The sequence below is a fragment of the Eucyclogobius newberryi genome, unplaced genomic scaffold (assembly GCF_026437365.1).
Source record: "Eucyclogobius newberryi isolate DKJ021-1_F unplaced genomic scaffold, fEucNew1.0.hap1 SCAF_5, whole genome shotgun sequence".
NCBI classification, from domain to species: domain Eukaryota; kingdom Metazoa; phylum Chordata; class Actinopteri; order Gobiiformes; family Gobiidae; genus Eucyclogobius; species Eucyclogobius newberryi.
Genome location: NW_027316167.1, coordinates 12,700,354 through 12,721,637, shown reverse-complemented (window position 1 = coordinate 12,721,637; position 21,284 = coordinate 12,700,354). Strand labels below are relative to the sequence as shown.

The 21,284-nt window shown below is 40.0% G+C and overlaps 1 protein-coding gene across 1 annotated transcript in view; it reads left to right on the top strand.

The window, feature by feature from the left end:
* homer2 (homer scaffold protein 2) overlaps positions 1-21,284 on the top strand; it is a 70,791-nt gene that overhangs the window by 11,690 nt on the left and 37,817 nt on the right. The window contains exon 3 of the mRNA XM_072465202.1: positions 10,760-10,916. Coding sequence (XP_072321303.1) covers positions 10,760-10,916 — 157 coding nt within the window. The remainder of the gene's footprint in view (positions 1-10,759; positions 10,917-21,284) is intronic.

Sequence of the window (21,284 nt, the reverse complement as noted above, 5' to 3'; positions counted from 1 at the left end):
ACCAGGACTAAACCAGGACTAAACCAGGACTAAACCAGGACTAAACCAGGACTAAACCAGGACTAAACCAGGACTAAACCAGGACTAGAACAGGACTAGAACAGGACTAGAACAGGACTAGAACAGGACTAGAACAGGACTAGAACAGGACTAGAACAGGACTAGAACAGGACTAGAACAGGACTAGAACAGGACTAGAACCAGGACTAGAACCAGGACTAGAACCAGGACTAGAACCAGGACTAGAACCAGGACTAGAACAGGACTAGAACAGGTCCAAGAAAAAACAGTGAATGTGTAACTAACTATATAGTTTATTGCATTCATTCTATTTGTGTTTTTTTCTAATGTCTCATTATCACGTTCGCTCTGCACTTTGAGCTTCTCATAACTTTAACATAACAAAGTAGATTTATACTTCAGTGAATTGACATGCAAAAGGTGTCGTAAGAAAACCAACCACAAAACTTCTGAACACGAAAACTGCTGACGCCAGTGAATCTATTGCTGCCATATTTTGTCCAGAATAACACCCAGGCTGAGTTGTTTTAGGCCTGTGGGGCTTTGTAGAGAGAATCATGCCTCTGAACAGGCCACTGACCTTCTGCGTCCCCCTGGCACAGAGCTGGAGTGTGCAGGGCTAATGAAGAGATCCTATTATGGAGACACACACTCATTCATAACACTGCCCCGGGCGGCACTCTCGGATGTGGTAGAGATGTACAGTTTGTTCAGTCCCGCTCTCTCCTCTTGTGTATTAGGGATTCTGTACGAGCTGAGCATTTTATCCTCTGTTACGGCGGATGTGGGAGCTTCAACTAATCTTAACTGGTTTCACCTTGTGTTTCCGAGCGATCAAATTCTAGCACTTTTGCCATAGCGATGAACAACTCAAAGTAAAATGTTATATATCATTTGAATCATAGAAATGTATAGATGTAAAATGATCTTGCTCAGACCCTAATTCACATACAGTTTAATGGTGCAGCCAATGCTTCATAATATTTATGTCATTCATCTGCTCTCCACACGAGTAACATGTAAAACGGCAAGATCAGAGGGCTCTAGACGCTTACATAAACACAACAACTCTCAGCTTAGATTAGTCAAATGCCACTTTTACACATGAATTATTATCTAAAATAAACCCCCAAAGGGTCACACAGTCAACAATGCCTTTTAACAAGACTTTGGCATCTCGTAAATGTGAGTCGAGGGGTTGATTCCTGCCCAAACACTTTGGTTTGTGTTTGTTGTGGGCCACTGCGAACGGTTGCAAGGAAACAATAGACTGTCCGTCCTGCGAGGTTTAAAACGATAGACATTTTCAACACAAACTAATATCACAGCTGAAGCTCAAGATCATTCTAAAACTAAAACTGTTCTGGAAAGGCCAAATTTTGTTCTGGTTATGATTTTTCTCTATGATACGTGTCTAGTTTCAATACTAGTTTCAGAATCGATTAGTTTCAGATTTTCGATACCTTTTGACAAACCCTAGTTTAAAGGTCAAATAATGCCTTCGGTTGAACGTCATATTTCTAGAATGGATACGCTCCTGTCGCCACAAGACAAATGTCATGAACTCAACGTGACTGAAGTGTCTTGCTGAATTAATGTCCACTTGCATCATATCTGATCCTGGACCCGACGGATTCTTATTTCTTCTGTTTGTAGACGTCTTTTGGAATATTCTAAACCGTGTCGGTAATCGCGTTACACAACATTTGCCTCCTTCCCTCTTGAATCTGTGTGGCGGGTTCAGTCTCGGTAACGTGATGTTCACTTCCGTAAGAACGACAGGAATGCGGCGTCGCAGCTGAAGAGGCGGTTTTGCGATTGATAGATCACCTCCGGCGTGATGTTGAACTCTTCTCACGACAATGCTCAGTTTATTAGTTTAGCGTTCGCACCGTCCTCGTGGTAGAGCTGATTGAGACGGATGGATTTGTTTAGAGGGAATGAGCCTGCGGAGGATTCCTGAACTCTGGAATGTGAACCAGGCAGTTTTCCCACTCGTCTGCCTGAGGGATCAACCTGCTCTCGCCGTGTTGCAATCGAAAGTTAATCGATGAACAGATTTAACCGTGTCCTTTCAGAGCATGCGTTGTTTGAGATGCTTGTGACGATGTTTAATGCCACCCACAGTAACACAAGTACACGTACTTGGCGGTGCGTTGTTGCAAAGGTAGTTTTATTGAAGTATTTGCGGTAAAAGTGCAAACGTGTTCATTTTATGGTTTTGTTCAAGACTTGAACCTCATCTAAGACATTTACAGACGCATTTCAGGACATTCTTGTTGCTTTGTTAAAATATCGTATTAATACTGTCATCAATAAAATGCAAAAAAGAAAAAAATCACCATTTTATTGGGACCAAATCACACTTTCGACTTCATCACGTTACATGAAGAAATGTATCGTAATAGCTGTTTTGTAAATACGCAAAATTAGAATATTCTGTGTGAGAATTAAAACTGTGAAAAAAAACTGTGAAAAAGACAGAACGCTGAAGGGTAAAGTGTCACTTTTCGGGTTCTTTTTAATGTCCTTTTACAATTTGCGAGTTGAACCTGAACAAAGATATATAAAGACACATTTTGCACATTAAAAACAAAACTACCGAATCACGATGTGTCGATTTGACCAAAATGGCAGAATGTCACAGGAATGAGATCACGATTCGATTATTATCACCATTTGGCCCAGCCCTGGTTTTGACTGAAAGTATTGTCCATGAAATGTTACTACTACTGCAACTGAAACATCTTTACTACTTATTTAGTCATGTGTGAATGTGCAGAAAGTAAAAGAGGAGTCCTCCTTTTTTGGAAGTTGTAGTCGACTTTCTTGCAGTTTTCACACTGAGCTCTTTGGGGAAAAGCTTTGTGGGTTGCAGGGGATTCGCTGCATTGCAGTGTTTGTGGTTTTCCAAGTAAAAACTGTTAACAGATGGTATGTTGTTTGTTGTATGCTTACAATACACCCATTAATACAACTACTACAAAATGAAATGAACCCCGTTTACATAAACAAGCACAGCATTGCATTATTTAATTTGACACATTTTCTGTACTTTTAATTGTGCACATTAAGTCTGTTTTGCTTTTCCTGTAGTTTTTGTAATACCAGTTTAATTATTGAAGCAAAAGACAAAAAAAATAACTCTTTGAACCTTTTATGAACAACTCTCTTTGCTGTTCATTGTAATTGTAATTTATGCAAACATGTATTACAAGTACCATTCAAATTCTAACTCAAATTAAGTACTAATGAATAGTCACAATACTCTGTGCTGATTACGATAAAACAATGATAATGTCTTCTTAATGTCGTCTAATTTTGCCACTAGTATCAAATCTAGATACACTTTGGAGCAAGTATCGATACAGAGTACAGTATCGATACTTGCTCCAAAGTGTATCTAGATTTGATACTAGTTTTTGTATTATTGATTAGTGTCTGATACTTAATACTTTTGATAACTGAACTACAACCTTAACGTTAAGTAGTAAAAAGTAAAATTGGAGTGGCAGTTGGCTTAACATTCGCCATTGAACCAGAGGGTGGCCAGTTCGATTCCTGTCCCTGCGTTTAAGCCACTTCACCTTCATTACAATTTGACATAAACGTTTCCAGATGTGAATATCAAAGTTATCAGAGTTCCACGTGGTAAACCTGGATGACACCATTTCAAATTTTAGTCCAAAGATTAATGTGAGAAACATAAACGATTTAACAATTATTCTCAATTATTAGGATCACGACCAAAACAAGAGTCATTTTCTTTCTTTCTTGTTTTCTTACCACATTATAGCTCCTCAGTAACTCCTGCTTTATGAAATCACATTTTATGTACAATCAATTTGACATATACAACAAAATAAAAAAGTACTTCACATTTCACTTCACTTTTTGAGGAAAAGACTGCGCAGAAAGGACTTCATTTTGCCTCTAAAATCGTCCCATTTCTTTATATTGAAGTAAAACAGGCCCAATTTAGTTGTTGAAAATGTTCATATTTTATAAGTTGAATTAAACAAACTTTTTTTCTTCTTCTAAAAATCACCATTATAGATGAACCAAATCATCTTGACATCCCTAGTGGTAAAACTGGTTTGAATTCACTATCGTAAATCTCAGAAATAATTCACTCAACCCATTATTACCCTCCCTTTTTCTGTCATCGCGCCATCATCCTGCAGACTGATGGATGTTTACACACACACAGCAAACCCTCTTCCAGCTCTCAGCGAGTCTTTGAAGGTGTGCATGACTCCCACTGGCCTCGGGAGATCGCACAAACCCAAACCTGTGAATTATTTAGCGTCTTTGCTCTACAGTCGCCGGGACAAAGCCTGGCAATTGACACGCCACCCAAAATATTCCCCAAATGCCATCTACTCTTATCCCCCGAAGCATCAATCAAACTAATGCGTTTCATCGGTCCAAAGGCGATTGTGTGGCGTTTCCAGTGGCCTTTCGCGGCTGCTGTAAAGGTTGTGCAGATAAGCGCCGCTCTGATCGCTTTAATGGCTCGTGTTGTTCCCAAAAGCAGATGACGAACGAGATTAGGATTATAAAATGGACAGTGAATTTGTGAGGCTTTGATTTCAGTGTAATCCACAGGAGAATAAGCGCTTTATTAACTTTTGAGGACAAACCAGCGTGTGAAATGTTGTTCATTTGCACAGGTGAATTTGCAGAAAACTGTATGAAATGAGACCAATTTTGATATAATACCTGAGAAAATAAAGAACATTTGTGAACTTTACTATGACTTCACTTAACTGTACTGCAGGCAATTACTGTGTGCTGGAATTGGCTGATAATATCCCTAAAAAAGGACTGTTTGCCTGAGAAAATCACATAAGAAGGACAGAGTTGGACGTGTCCTTAGAATTATATTAATTTTCATTGGAATTAAACAACAATTTTTAAAATAATGCACAAAATGGGACAATTATTCAGAACTTAATACGCTCTAATTCCTCTTTTTTTATTGTTTTTAAATTGTTATTGTTTCTCTGATGCAACTCCCTTATTTTCTACTTGTTTCGTTTTTTTAGAGGTTTTATTAATTTGTTCCCTGTTGTTGTTGTGTTGTTGTTTTTGTTGATATATAAGTAAATTACAACACATAGTAAAATTACAATGTATGTGTATAAAAGGACGTTGAAATTGTTTTATCACCGTGGCGCCGAAGTCCTTTTTATTTATGACACTATCCTTTATTTCACCACTTTCTATTGTTAAATAATAGTGATATTGACAAAAATTGGGATTATGGCCATCACGATTCACTACACTTCAGAAATGTGTTAAAATGTACTTGTAAATGTCGTGGTTGAGGTTTGAGTATCACACAAACGTGAATGGACCATAACATGATAAATATCACCTTTAGGGATGTCACGATGTTGCATTTTAATGCTGCAATCACGATATAACGATTATTCCCGATTATTCATAAATAACAAAATAATTTAATTTTCTTTTATTCTAACACCCATAGGTTCGAGACCAGTTTATAAAAATCTAACTTTCTAAATGCAGAACTAAAGTTATTATTATTATATAAACAGCCAAATTAAACGCACTTTACATTTTCCTTCTAAAATGGTAAGTTTTTAGTTCTTACAATTACATTGTCACAACATCACAACATCGCACAACTCCAAAACAGCAATTGCTGTATTATTATTTTTGATGCATCTGCCACCTCATAAATAAAATGAAATATAGAAAAGTAAAATAAAACAACACATTGGATAAAACCCTTAGTTTCTCACACTCTGCTCACCCTCTCGTCTGCTCCTATTTTCTCTCCCTCGTGAACATTACAGTTAATTACTTCTCGTCTCGTGAAGATGTCGGTCTCCTGTGCTCACCTTTTATAATGAAACTGCCGCAGCTGCCCAGGTCTAAAGCCGCGTGGAACATTTTAAGTGATTTTTACACCTTTGAAATCCTTCCTTTGCTGTAGAGCTGATGTGATTGGAGTCTTCCTCTGTGAATTTCTAATGTGATATTATCTCTACTTGGTGTTGCAACAGTTTTGAAGGTAATAAAAACAATCAAATTAGTAACTCTGCTTTTGCAATGCTTTTTTTTGCATTGGAAAGTTATTAAAAATTGCATATTGTTTCGGGAGTAGTTACATTTATGACTTTGGAGAATGCAGTAGAGTGAAAGTCATTGTCTGCCCACGTCTTTGTCACAGCAGTGGTAAATGTATGTCGCAGAATTAAAAAAATAAAGTATGAACTACAATCAGCTTAAAGTTAAGATTAACAATTTGGGAAAAATATCCGATGTTGATATTTACCACTAAACTACAGAGTTTGCAGGTTTGAATGCAGAATAAAACGTGATATTTTAGTGTTTGCAGAGGAAATTATGGCACTTTCAAGTTGCTTCTTTGATTCGATTGGGATCTGGCTGCTCTAGTTGAAAGTTCTACCTCTTTTACCGCTCATATTGTGGCGTCACTGTTTCCCCCGGCATAACCACTGGTCTTAGTATTAGAATATCAGTATTAAAATATTTCTACTACTTGGGCTGTAGTCGACTAAAGATGTACGTGCTCTGCGCATTGATTAGTTGAGAAAAAGGGCCAAAGTGTGGGCTGCATGGCCTAAACTGCACTCAAAAGACTGTAAAGTCACAGGATTTTGTGCAACAATAAAATTGCATAGAAAAGTATTAGTGAAAGTATTAGTAAACATATTCATGTGGAAAATAAATCCACAGTGTACTCCCAAATCCTTATAATCCCTGTAAAATAATAATTGACTGATTACCAGTAATCGACTACAACTGAGACCTAGAGCTCAAGTACTTACTCCTACTTTGAGGATACTATTATTATTGCTAAGGTAAATTCTTGTAATTTATCCTTCCACTAATGTATTTTCCAATGTCATCGTCGTCTTGTCCACATTCTGCGCTCTTTCCAAAGAAATCTCCTCTTAGTTTTCTGTTTTAATATCAAAATGTAGGTAATATTGTGAATGTCGTTTGAAAGATTTGAATATCGAGTCTATTTTAATTGAAAAAAATGCTATAAAATGAGGAAAAAGTACAAAAAAGTGATCAAATTAGGGTTTAAAGACGATATTTCTGCCATTTTGTGATTTATTTCACATTTGTCTGATAATTAAACCTCAACAAATACATTTTTTTGAGTTTTTTTTAACACATTTCTGCCCGACTTACATAATATGGTAAGACTATCGTTATAGTCCAAAAACCCGTTGATACATACAGTTTTTTCCCCCTCTAGTTTGAGTATTTATGCCGACATTGAAGCCGTGGACATGACTGCACTCGTGTGTTTAGCCCGTCGCACACACTCGCTTGTTTGACACTGTTGTCTGAAGTGCATGTTTATCTCAGATGTTTGGGGAATGTTTCCATTAGCTAACAGACCTCCCCGTGTTTTAGCGCCACCTACAGCCGAAAAGGGCTCGCGAGTACGTGCTAATGGCTGCAGGATGTTTTGTGGATTTGGGGTTTGCGTTACATTGTCACCTGTCCGTCTGTGCGGGGGTCCTTGGCGGTTTGAATGCTCTTGTCACGTTATGTAGGACTTTATTGTTTTGTAATGATGTAATGATTATAGAAAAAGGGAAAATCCAACTGAAGAACTTGAGTGTATCGGCTATATTCCCAACCACACTCCAAGAAAGGTGGGCAAAGAACGAAATCGAATGTCGAATAGGGCTGCAACTAAAGATCGTTTTGTTAATCCATTAGTTTAGCGATTTGTTGTTTAGAATGCAAAATCACGTGATGAAAAGGGTTTTTACTAAATTGGACACAGATGAAGCTGAAGTGAAGCCGTTTAAGGACTAGACTAAACTAAACTAGACTAAAGTGTGTTTTCATCAAATACACTCAATTTACACAATTCCCACATAATTTTCACGGAAATACGTCATTAAACTTCTTTTCTCAGGTCATGCCATGTTTTGGACAATTAATTGATCAATAAATTAGTTGACTTGATTACCAGGTACTTGCTATTAATCGATTAACTTCTTGCATCCCTAATCTAATTTTTTTATTTTTTATGGAGGATCCATGTAACAATGCGATATGAGGTCAATCCAACATAAATGATTTAAAACATGTCTTTTAAATGTTTTAGTTCAAGTTTAAATATCAGACAAATGTGAAATGTGTCAAAAATGAATCACAAAACTGCAGAAATATCACTTTTTTAATAATAATCTGCTCTTTTTGTCGATTTTTCACTATAAACAATACTCTACATTAAAGTGTTGCATATCCTCAAAACAACACTCACGATATTATCTGAATTTCTAAATATATATTGCCCACGTCTAATTGCTGACCAGTAGCAAAAGAAGACCGCATGTGTCCGTGTTGTCAATAGTGTTAAAAACGCTGAATAACAATATCATAATCTCCACTGTGTCCAATCACAATTTGATTTCATATCCTCATCACCCTCCCAATAATCTAAAATAAGCTTTAGGGAATGAGACTGACTAGAGATGCTCCAAGATGATGATCCAGAGGAATTAGCTGGATCTATTTTTGCTTCAAAGATCTTGGTTCCTCTGATTATTCTGTTTGGGCCCATACATACTGTAGATGTTAATGTTTCTATCGCTAAGCTGTCCTGTTGTCATGCTGATCACGATTTAGATTTCCTCACGATTCACGTAAACTCTGTATCTTCATATTGCCTTCAAGAGGTAACCAAAGTTCTTCTGAAACATCACACTTTATTGCACTTGGTTAATCCACCTTTCACTCACTCGGGGCATTGCTGAGCCTGACCAATAGGGGGAGTGGGTGGGAAAAGAGGGTATCGCTTGAGCATTGAGCTAATGTCAAGAGCTAATCACACTGGTTATTCTATCAAAATAACATATCGTCACAGGAATAAGTGACACAACACATTTGGGTCAGTTACGTCATATACATTATTCTTTTCAGTATCTATTGATATCTGGTCTCGATATACTTAAAGCCAAGATATTGATATGGGTATCGGACTTATTTCGACACAATTTATAATTTATATTTATTTATTAATACAGAAAGAAAAGAAACAAAATGAGAGAAACGCCTTTTTGTTCATACCCTGTTAAATATAAAAAATACAAATAAAACAAAAAGAAACGCATGATACCCCAATAAAATGAAACATCCAATAAAACAATCAATAAAACACCTCAAAATATAACAAAAAATCATGAAAAACAAGAGCACTGGTTCTGTGGGTCTCTTGAGTTCATTACAAGGCATAAAAACATTTAATTTAAAGAGTCCAGTTCACAGTTTTGTCCTCCCAGTTTGATGTGTATTTTTGCAGTCAGTTTCTCAGTTTCCCCCCCCCCCCGGGCCCCTCTCCATTTGCCACAGGGCTATAGAATGTCGTCATGTGATCCGATACCAGCTCGGACGCCTGCTGCAGTGTTTGGCCCGGGTTATGTTGAAAAAGCACAGAGCACAAGTCAAGCAAAGTGGGCAGCAGTTGAATAAAAGAATTAGGGGAGACCAGGGTGGGCAATGTTCAGCAGATACTTTCCAAATCCAACAGGAAAGTAATAAAATGTGACCGCAAATGTCTTGAAGTTGAATCATAATCATGTGCAATACTGTCATAATCATGTGCAATAGTGTCATAATCATTTGCAATACTGTCATAATCATGTGCAATACTGTCATAATAATGTGCAGTACTGTCATAATCATGTGCAGTACTGTTATAATCATGTACAGTACTGTCATAATAATGTGCAGTACTGTCATAATCATGTGCAATAGTGTCATAATCATGTGCAGTACTGTTATAATCATGTACAGTACTGTTATAATCATGTACAGTACTGTTATAATCATGTACAGTACTGTCATAATCATGTGCAGTACTGTCATAATCATGTGCAATAGTGTCATAATCATGTGCAATAGTGTCATAATCATGTGCAGTACTGTCATAATCATGTGCAGTACTGTTATAATCATGTGCAGTACTGTTATAATCATGTACAGTACTGTCATAATCATGTGCAGTACTGTCATAATCATGTACAATAGTGTCATAATCATGTGCAGTGCTGTCATAATCATGTGCAGTACTGTCACAATCATGTGCAGTACTGTCACAATCATGTGCAGTACTGTCATAATCATGTGCAGTACTGTCATAATCATGTGCAGTACTGTCATAATCATGTGCAGTACTGTCATAATCATGTGCAGTACTGTCATAATCATGTGCAGTACTGTCATAATCATGTGCAATACATGATGTGAATCATCCTGGTGCAACATTTTCTGTCCATATAACAGTTATGAATAAGAGTGTTATTTTTATTAAGAGTATAGAGTTGTTGTTTTTTTTACAATTTATCTGTTTTTAAAAATACATATACTTCTGTTCCTAATCTGTTTCTGTGCCTAATCTGTGTTGCAACACTGGAATTTCCCCATTGTGGGACAAATAAAAGTTATCTTATCTTATCTTAATGGACCATAAATGTAACCATAAACATGTAGAAAAAGACTAGACATTTAGTTCTCTCTTTGAGGTTGTTTTTTATAGTTATCCACACTTTTCATATACACCTCACGCCTCTAAGAGAGACTTCAGGTTTGGTTACAATCCTCTAAAATTGGGTGCACGGACTGAAAAGATAAAAACAAAGACGCTAAAAAATAGACGGTTGTGATTTTGATTGCATGTCTTCTGATCGCTTGCGTGTCGTTTCCCCCCCAGGGAGCAGCCGATCTACACGACCCGAGCCCACGTCTTCCAGATCGACCCCACCACCAAAAAGAACTGGGTCCCTGCGAGCAAACAGGCCGTGACCGCCTCCTACTTCTACGACTGCACCAGGAACAGCTACCGCATCATCAGCGTCGACGGCTCCAAGGTACCTGCATCCCACGGCGTGTTGATTATTATTTATTGTTCTAGCGTTTCTGTCTCCTTGCATGACCATTTTCCAGGCTGCGTTGACATGGAGCAAAGGATCATGGTCTTTGTAGTTTTCTTTGCTGATTTTCGGATTCACACATGGATTTTGTTGAATAATTCGCTATTTTGGAGTGTCCTGGGCAAACTTCACTTCCAAAAACGGACCAGAACTGTCACCATGACCAAAATCTAAAATACTTATACCACATTTGTTTTGCTAAAAGTACATGGTGTGCTTACTTTTCAACAAAAAACATTCGCTGCAACTCACAGAAGGTTTTGATGATGATTTAGACTCATCCGTGCATCAAATGTATCCAACAGGAACAGAACTCGATGCAGCTGGATTTACTTAGTTTGAAAGCCGATGTTTTGCTGCTTTTGTGAGACTTTTGCTATTGTAGTTCGTCCAATGCGTCTCTTAGAAAAACACATGGGCTCATCTCGTCATAATGCTCTAAAAACACATTGGGTCATCTCGTCATAATGCTCTAAAAACACATTGGCTCATCTCGTCATAATGCTCTAAAAACACATTGGATCATCGTCATAATGCTCTAAAAACACATTGGGTCATCTCGTCATAATGCTCTAAAAACACATTGGCTCATCTCGTCATAATGCTCTAAAAACACATTGGATCATCGTCATAATGCTCTAAAAACACATTGGCTCATCTCGTCATAATGCTCTAAAAACACATTGGATCATCTCGTCATAATGCTCTAAAAACACATTGGCTCATCTCGTCATAATGCTCTAAAAACACATTGGCTCATCTCGTCATAATGCTCTAAAAACACATTGGATCATCTCGTCATAATGCTCTAAAAACACATTGGATCATCTCGTCATAATGCTCTAAAAACACATTGGATCATCTCGTCATAATGCTCTAAAAACACATTGGCTCATCTCGTCATAATGCTCTAAAACACATTGGCTCATCTCGCCATAATGCTCTAAAAACACATTGGATCATCTTGTCATAATGCTCTAAAAACACATTGGCTCATCTCGTCATAATGCTCTAAAAACACATTGGATCATCTCGTCATAATGCTCTAAAAACACATTGGATCATCTCGTCATAATGCTCTAAAAACACATTGGCTCATCTCGTCATAATGTTCTAAAAACACATTGGATCATCTCGTCATAATGCTCTAAAACACATTGGATCATCTCGTCATAATGCTCTAAAAACACATTGGCTCATCTCGTCATAATGCTCTAAAAACACATTGGCTCATCTCGTCATAATGCTCTAAAAACAAATGGGCTCATCTCGCCATAATGCTCTAAAAACACATTGGATCATCTTGTCATAATGCTCTAAAAACACATTGGCTCATCTCGTCATAATGCTCTAAAAACACATTGGATCATCTCGTCATAATGCTCTAAAAACACATTGGATCATCTCGTCATAATGCTCTAAAAACACATTGGCTCATCTCGTCATAATGCTCTAAAAACACATTGGCTCATCTCGTCATAATGTTCTAAAAACACATTGGATCATCTCGTCATAATGCTCTAAAACACATTGGATCATCTCGTCATAATGCTCTAAAAACACATTGGCTCATCTCGTCATAATGCTCTAAAAACACATTGGATCATCTCGTCATAATGCTCTAAAAACACATTGGATCATCTCGTCATAATGCTCTAAAACACATTGGCTCATCTCGTCATAATGCTCTAAAACACATTGGATCATCTCGTCATAATGCTCTAAAACACATTGGATCATCTCGTCATAATGCTCTAAACACACTTTGATGTCTGATATCTCCCGTGCTTTTTTGACAAGTGCTTTTTCTGACAAGTTTAGTTTAATTGGCTTTGGTTGACACATTTCAAACACTTTTTTTATTGCATCTTTCCTAACACTCAGACTAACAGGAAGTGACTAAAGAAGTACTTTGGACTAAGCCATTAATAAGCTTATTGATTTGTTTAAGAAGCTCTCATAGTCCACGCTTGTTCTTTAACGACTTTAAAACAAGTACTAAACCAAGACTACTTCTAAAACAGCTTGAAATTAGCATAAAACACTGTTGCAGATTTATTTTCAAACATCAGCTGCTTGAGCGCTGGACTTGAGTGACTCTGATATTGACAATCATTTCTGCCCTGATTATAGTTGACCCACTTCCCTGCCTCTAACGCTGAGGACATATTTGGGTGAACAGTTCTGGAGGTGTCTGATTAGTGCTGATTGTGATGGTATTTGTCAGAGCGACGAGGGCAGTTCTTCGCGCGTGCGTGGGACGGCAGCTCGCGGCGGACTCGCTGTTTCCATGGAGATGTGTGGACTCTTTTACAGCGAGTCGCGGCTGTTTGAACAGTTTGATCTGCTTCGTACCAGTAAGCGCAGAAACTGCCACCGGGTTTAGACAAAGCCGTGCGCCGTGACTTCTGTTGTCATGGTGTTCGATTGCAGGAAAGGCTAAAGTTCTGTTCAGAGCGATGGTGATGCCGTTCAAAACACAAAGCAAATCCACTTTTTTAATCACATTTTCAAAACTAAATGGTACTAAAATGGAAAAAGTGTCTGTCTTAGATAAGTGAATAAGGGCTTGAATTAATTGGTATCTATCTTGATTGGAGCATAGAAATGTGCTAATGGAACAAGCATAGACTGTATTGTTTTACTAAAAATATGCAAATTAAATCACTTGAAATTAGAAAAAAATGCTCCTGCTCTTTGGTATTGATATTGGAAAATCATAATTTTATAAAGATAAAATCAAAAGTCGAATATTCTCACATAAGGATTAATATTAAGCACTTTTTAATACCGGATCTTGTTTTTTTTCCAGTGTTTATATGTTCTAAAAGTAAAGTTTTGCTCCAAAATCAGAATCAGAAAAAGGTTTATTGCCATTGTCCGTGAATAAAAACAAGACTCACAAACTAGGAACTTTCTTCGATGAAAAGGTGCAACATGAAACAACAATAATATAATAGCAAAATATAAAAAAATATATAATAATGATAATAAGGCAAGTTAACTAAATAAGATAAAACATTTAAAACAAGAGTTTAAAAGCTCAATGTGGGCCAACGAACTATAGGTGGTACATTTAGCTTAATTTCTAAATCTCTAATCAACAAAACTTTAACATAAATATCTTTAATTTTTATCAACATTTACCAATAATGAAATAAAACACCCCCATCAAGACAATAGCCCGGTCCTTTATTGTTAATAACATGCTCTCCATGGATTTCAGAGTGATGAGACATTGGACTGTTGCTATAGCAAGGAACTGTTTAAAACTAAAAATATTACCGGTAATCATCAAAATGTTGCATGTAACAGGAAGTTGAAACGCACAAATAGCAATTGCACAGGTTTGTGTGTACATTTTATTATTATGTATTATTATAATGTTGGTTACAGAGTAGAGAAGGACTTTGCATGTTTTAGTGTCTATCATCATCAAAACACTTGACTAAGGACAAATATCAACACTTGGATAGCTGTGCACTGGACTGACAGACACCGAGTTAATAGGAATTATATATTATGTAATTTATGGAAAATAATCTAAATCTGCCCTATATATCCTATTGGCTTTAGGATGCTCTGGATTCTAAAAAAATGGCATCGAACATAAAAAACCTCTATAAAAACTTCTCTAGAGATTTATACTTCTAATTTTCTAATAGGTTTTCATACGTTTTTGTCCGACTTGACTTGATTTAGTTGCGGCACAAAAATGGTTCCCATCACAAAAACGCCTAAATGTCATAAATCAAATTCTTCCCTGGCTGCGGTGCAATAACGAATCATGTGTCCAACAAATCAGATTAAACAAAAGCTGAATCCGGCCTTCTCCTCTTCAGTGTGCGTTTTTCTCCTGTGGCTGTTGTTAGTGAGAAGTGCTGAACATCACAAAAGCCTTGAGTCGCATGGAATAGGCGTTAATGTAATCCTGTGTGTGTGTGTGTGTGTGTGTCTGTGTGTGTCTGTGTGTGTCTGTGTGTGTCTGTGTGTGTCTGTGTGTGTCTGTGTGTCTGTGTGTCTGTGTGTCTGTGTGTCTGTGTCTCTGTGTCTCTGTGTCTCTGTGTCTCTGTGTCTCTGTGTCTGGTGTCTGGTGTGTCTGTCTTGTGTGTGTCTGTCTTGTGTGTGTCTGTCTTGTGTGTGTCTGTCTTGTGTGTGTCTGTCTTGTGTGTGTCTGTCTTGTGTGTGTGTCTTGTGTCTTGTGTTTGTCTTGTGTGTGTCTTGTGTCTTGTGTTTGTCTTGTGTGTGTCTTGTGTCTTGTGTTTGTCTTGTGTGTGTCTTGTGTCTTGTGTTTGTCTTGTGTGTGTCTTGTGTCTTGTGTTTGTCTTGTGTGTGTCTGGTGTCTTGTGTTTGTCTTGTGTGTGTCTGGTGTCTTGTGTTTGTCTTGTGTGTGTCTGGTGTCTTGTGTTTGTCTTGTGTGTGTCTGGTGTCTTGTGTTTGTCTTGTGTGTGTCTGGTGTCTTGTGTTTGTCTTGTGTGTGTCTGGTGTCTTGTGTTTGTCTTGTGTGTGTCTGGTGTCTTGTGTTTGTCTTGTGTGTGTCTGGTGTCTTGTGTTTGTCTTGTGTCTTGTGTTTGTCTTGTGTGTCTGGTGTCTGTGTGTGTCGTGTGTCTTGTGTTTGTCTTGTGTGTCTGGTGTCTGTGTGTGTCGTGTGTCTTGTGTGTGTGTCTGGTGTCTGTGTGTGTCGTGTGTCTGTGTGTGTCTGGTGTCTGTCTGTGTGTGTCTGGTGTCTGTGTCTGTGTCTGTGTTTGTCTTGTGTCTTGTGTGTGTGTCTGTGTGTGTGTGTGTGTGTCGCCAGCTCACGTCGGCCCAGAATTTGACCATGTCACGATGAAGGCGTGTGCTCCGCGTCTGTCACATTCAACACAGCATAACGTGATGATAAAAGACGACAGTATAAAGTAGTGACGTGAAGATTTTGCGGTTAATCGGTCACATTGTACTAGAAATAGCTAAAAAAGGCAGCAATAATGAGTGATTTCAGTTCAATGTATTCACCGAAAGTAACAAGCTGCATGTAAAGTACTTCATTTGGCAGTTTATGAGACAATTACTTTTTTTTCAACCACGATATTGATCCAACACCAACAAACTGTACAAACACATTCATCCAAAGTGAACGGCCCATTTGGTCCAATGTCTGTCAAACTGGTCCATGTTCATCATTTTTTGTAAATGAGTCTGATATTTTCTACGCAAAATAAAAGCGCTTTTCTATGTTTCCACGTGATATTTTTCTAGTTCTGATAAAGCACCATATCATTTTAAAACTGTTCAGGAAAAGTCAAATTTTGTCCTGTTTATGTCGCTCTTTAGTATCAACACTTGTTTTTACGTCATTTCGATACCGGTTTAAGCATCGATTAGTATCTGATTTTCGATACTTTTGACAAACCCACAGTTTACAGCACAAAATCTGGCCTCGTCTCGTTCTCGTGGACCCGATCTCGCCTCACGGAGCTTTCTCTCAACTTTCCTCTAAAGTCAGTTGATCTAATAGGTCAGAGTTAAACCTGTAAATGTTGCTTTTCAAACTGACCACTGCGCGCTTGCTCTAGCGGCACTTTGCTCCGCGGGTCGCACTCGGTCTGCTCGGACGTAAAGTGAGCTGCTCCACTCGCTCACTCTGACGCCGCAGATTCCTCCGACTCGTAATGTAGATCCTCCCAGTCTCCCACCGAGGATTTGCAGTTTGTCCTGGGACTTAGACCGTCTACAGCTGCTACTGTCACTCCTCCTCCCCACACAGTCTTCTCTTCTTTCACGCCTCCCCCCTACACAGTCTCCTCTTCTTTCACGCCTCCTCCCCACACAGTCTCCTCTTCTTTCACTCCTCCTCCCCACACAGTCTCCTCTTCTTTCGCTCCTCCCCACACAGTCTCCTCTTCTTTCACGCCTCCTCCCCACACAGTCTCCTCTTCTTTCACTCCTCCCCCCTACACAGTCTCCTCTTCTTTCACGCCTCCTCCCCACACAGTCTCCTCTTCTTTCACTCCTCCTCCCCACACAGTCTCCTCTTCTTTCGCTCCTCCCCACACAGTCTCCTCTTCTTTCACTCCTCCTCCCCACACAGTCTCCTCTTCTTTCGCTCCTCCCCCTACACAGTCTCCTCTTCTTTCACTCCTCCTCCCCACACAGTCTCCTCTTCTTTCACTCCTCCTACCCACACAGTCTCCTCTTCTTTCACTCCTCCCCCTACACAGTCTCCTCTTCTTTCACTCCTCCTCTCCACACAGTCTCCTCTTCTTTCACTCCTCCCCACACAGTCTCTCTTCTTTCACTCCTCCTCCCTACACAGTCTCCTCTTCTTTCACTCCTCCTCCCCACACAGTCTCCTCTTCTTTCACTCCTCCTCCCCACACAGTCTCCTCTTCTTTCTCTCCTCCTCCCCACACAGTCTCCTCTTCTTTCACTCCTCCTCCCCACACAGTCTCCTCTTCTTTCTCTCCTCCTCCCCACACAGTCTCCTCTTCTTTCACTCCTCCTCCCCACACAGTCTCCTCTTCTTTCGCTCCTCCTCCCCACACAGTCTCCTCTTCTTTCACTCCTCCTCCCCACACATTCTCCTCTTCTTTCACGCCTCCTCCTCACACAGTCTCCTCTTCTTTCACGCCTCCTCCTCACAGTCTCCTCTTCTTTCGCTCCTCCTCCCCACAGTCTCCTCTTCTTTCGCTCCTCCTCCCCACACAGTCTCCTCTTCTTTCACGCCTCCTCCTCACACAGTCTCCTCTTCTTTCGCTCCTCCTCCCCACACAGTCTCCTCTTCTTTCGCTCCTCCTCCCCACACAGTCTTCTCTTCTTTCACTCCTCCTCCCTACACAGTCTCCTCTTCTTTCACTCCTCCTCCCCACACAGTCTCCTTTTCTTTCACTCCTCCTCCCCACACAGTCTCCTCTTCTTTCACTCCTCCTCCCCACACAGTCTCCTTTTCTTTCACTCCTCCTCCCCACACAGTCTCCTCTTCTTTCACTCCTCCTCCCCACACAGTCTCCTCTTCTTTCACTCCTCCTCCCCACACAGTCTCCTCTTCTTTCACTCCTCCTCCCCACACAGTCTCCTCTTCTTTCACTCCTCCTCCCCACACAGTCTCCTCTTCTTTCGCTCCTCCTCCCCACACAGTCTCCTCTTCTTTCACTCCTCCTCCCTACACAGTCTCCTTTTCTTTCACTCCTCCTCCCAACAAAGTCTCCTCTTCTCCTCTGTCACTCCTCTTCCCACATGGTCTCTCTTCTACCCTTTCACTCACCTCTCACTCCTGTCGCCCTTTCTCCTTTACCTCCACCTTTCTCTTGGCCTCTCTCCTCTGCCTCTCTCCCTCTCTCTCCCCCGCTCTTCTATCCCTCCCTCTCTTCTCTCTCCATTCTCTCCCTCTCTCTCCTCTGCCTCCCTCTCTATCTCTCCCGCTCTTCCATCTCTCCCGCTCTTCTCTCTCTTCTCTTCCTCTGCCTCTCCTCTCTCCCCTTCCCTCGCTCCCCCTCGCTCCCTCCCTCCCTCCCTCCCCCTCGCTCCCTCCTTCAGCCTGTCACTTAGTCATGCAGCAGTGGAGGCGTTCGCTCGGCCCACATACTCACCAGGCCTCGGAGCTTGCACTCGTCGTGACTTCTACATCAGGTGTCTGTGACAGAGTGAGACGTCCTTTTATCAGACGGACCCATAATCGTCTCTAAAGACAAAGTGCATGGACTATTTCACAATAACATGTAAAAGACAGTTTGTCTCCAGTTTTTGTAATGATGCCAACATAAATCCATTAGTACGGACGGAAGAGTTATTTTTGAGATGTTTTGACCCGGTCATTAGCGACCACAGTTAAGCTGTCAATACTCCTCTGTGTGGATTTGCTTTACCTCTTTGTATTCTTAAATGATTATATGCATGTATAAAATATTTTTGAGGTATGAAATATAATGCATACAGATTTTTACTTGCCTAACCAGGAGTGTTCAAAAATACAACTCTGAGTCAGTTAATAATGATGAAACGCATCCATAACATCAGTGAAAACAAGTGTTTACAACTGCAAACTTCACTTAACAAAATAGTCTAGTATTTTAGGCATAATATTGTCTAACTGTTTTGTTACAATCAGCTTCATTTTTCATTTTCAATTTATTTTGTCTTACAGGGAAAACCCAATGAGAAAAGTTCTCTTTTTCATGGGTAAAACGCAACGCAAAATAAACAACAACAAACGGGGTACTAAAACACATGAGATACAATTATATAAAACAAGAGCACTGGCACTGCAGGTAGTCCTTGACCCGCTCTTTAAAATCATTAAAAGGCATAAAATGATTTAATTTAAAGAGTCTGTGTTTTGTTCCACAGAGAGGAAGCAAAGTTTTTCCTGTCTCTGTATTGACACAATGGGATTATAAAATAAAAATGTCCTGAGACTTCAAACAGTGAATACTTGAACTAATGTGCAAAAAACTTGAAAAATAATAAGGCAAAATGCCAAAATGCCTTATATACAAACTAAAGGCAGTGCTTTTCTCTTTCATCCAATGATCGCCATTCTACTTTAGAGTATAATTCACAGTAGTGAGTTCTGTGTCCTTCTCCTGTAATGAACCTTAGAGCTGAACCTTAGAGCTGAACCTTAGAGCTGAACCTTAGAGCTGAACCTCAGAGCTGAACCTCAGAGCTGAACCTTAGAGCTGAGCCTTAGAGCTGAGCCTTAGAGCTGAGCCTTAGAGCTGAGCCTTAGAGCTGAACCTTAGAGCTGAACCTTAGAGCTGAGCCTTAGAGCTGAACCTTAGAGCTGAACCTTAGAGCTGAGCCTTAGAGCTGAACCTTAGAGCTGAGCCTTAGAGCTGAGCCTTAGAGCTGAGCCTTAGAGCTGAGCCTTAGAGCTGAGCCTTAGAGCTGAACCTTAGAGCTGAACCTTAGAGCTGAACCCTTAGAGCTGAACCTCAGAGCTGAACCTTAGAGCTGAACCTTAGAGCTGAACCTCAGAGCTGAACCCTTAGAGCTGAACCTCAGAGCTGAGCCTTAGAGCTGAGCCTTAGAGCTGAGCCTTAGAGCTGAACCCTTAGAGCTGAACCTCAGAGCTGAGCCTTAGAGCTGAGCCTTTGAGCTGAACCTTAGAGCTGAACCTCAGAGCTGAACCTTAGAGCTGAACCGTAGAGCTGAACCTTACAGCTGAATGATAAACCGAGTTCAGAGGTTTTAACACTGTTGATGTAGAATGCTTGTATATCATTTGTAACGGGGTACTTGTTCAATCATATTACCATCAAGCGTAAGAATTGATTTCTTTTTAGGGTCACTAGAGTGTCCTTTGGAGAACCGCATACATTTTGTTTTATTTGAATTCATTAATCAAATCAAATCAATTTATTTTTGTAAGGCCCAAAATCACAACAACAGTTGCCTCTGAGGGCCACAGGGAGAAATGAATCAACAATGTCTGTGGTGGCGAGGGACGATGTCCCAGGGTCCTCCGTCCTTAGACTCTCCTTCTCGGCCAGGAAAAACTACAAAAAAAACCTCTTTGGGAAAAAAGCGTAGAAACCTGGAGGAGTTCCAGTGAAGGAGAGATCCGACTCTCACAGACGGACAGACGGACACGAGGGAGACTGGAGCTGGACCCACTCTTCAGGCAGATGAGGGACCGACTGAGTTGAGCTGGACCCACTCTTCAGGCAGATGAGGGACCGTCTGAGTCGAGCTGGACCCACTCTTCAGGCAGATGAGGGACCGTCTGAGTCGAGCTGGACCCACTCTTCAGGCAGATGAGGGACCGTCGGAGGCGAGCTGGACCCACTCTTCAGGCAGATGAGGGACCGTCTGAGGCGAACTGGACCCACTCTTCAGGCAGATGAGGGACCGTCTGAGGCGAACTGGACCCACTCTTCAGGCAGATGAGGGGCCGTCGGGGGCGACAAATCAACACAGTTTTGTTGGATGGAGGGAAAATCCTCTTGAATATTATGAATCAATTGAGCACAAGAAAATGCCTTATCATACAGAATCGCATCATCTGCATACAAGTGGATGCTACTGTGTCTTATATTATGTCCAATTGAGTTTATATACATTGTAAACAACAGTGGTCCAAGGACAGAGCCTTGAGGAATTCCTTTATTAAGGGAAGAAAATAGCAGAAACGGCTTGAGCTCTATTTGTGAGGTAATCTGAAACATTTTTTAAGAATTTGTGTCAAACTCCATAGCATCCAGACAATCCAAGAGAATACAATGATCTACTGACTCAAAGGCCTTTGACAAAGCAATAAACACAGCTGCACATTCTTCATGATTCTCCAATGCTATAGCAATATCTTCACTTGTTATAACCTTGAAC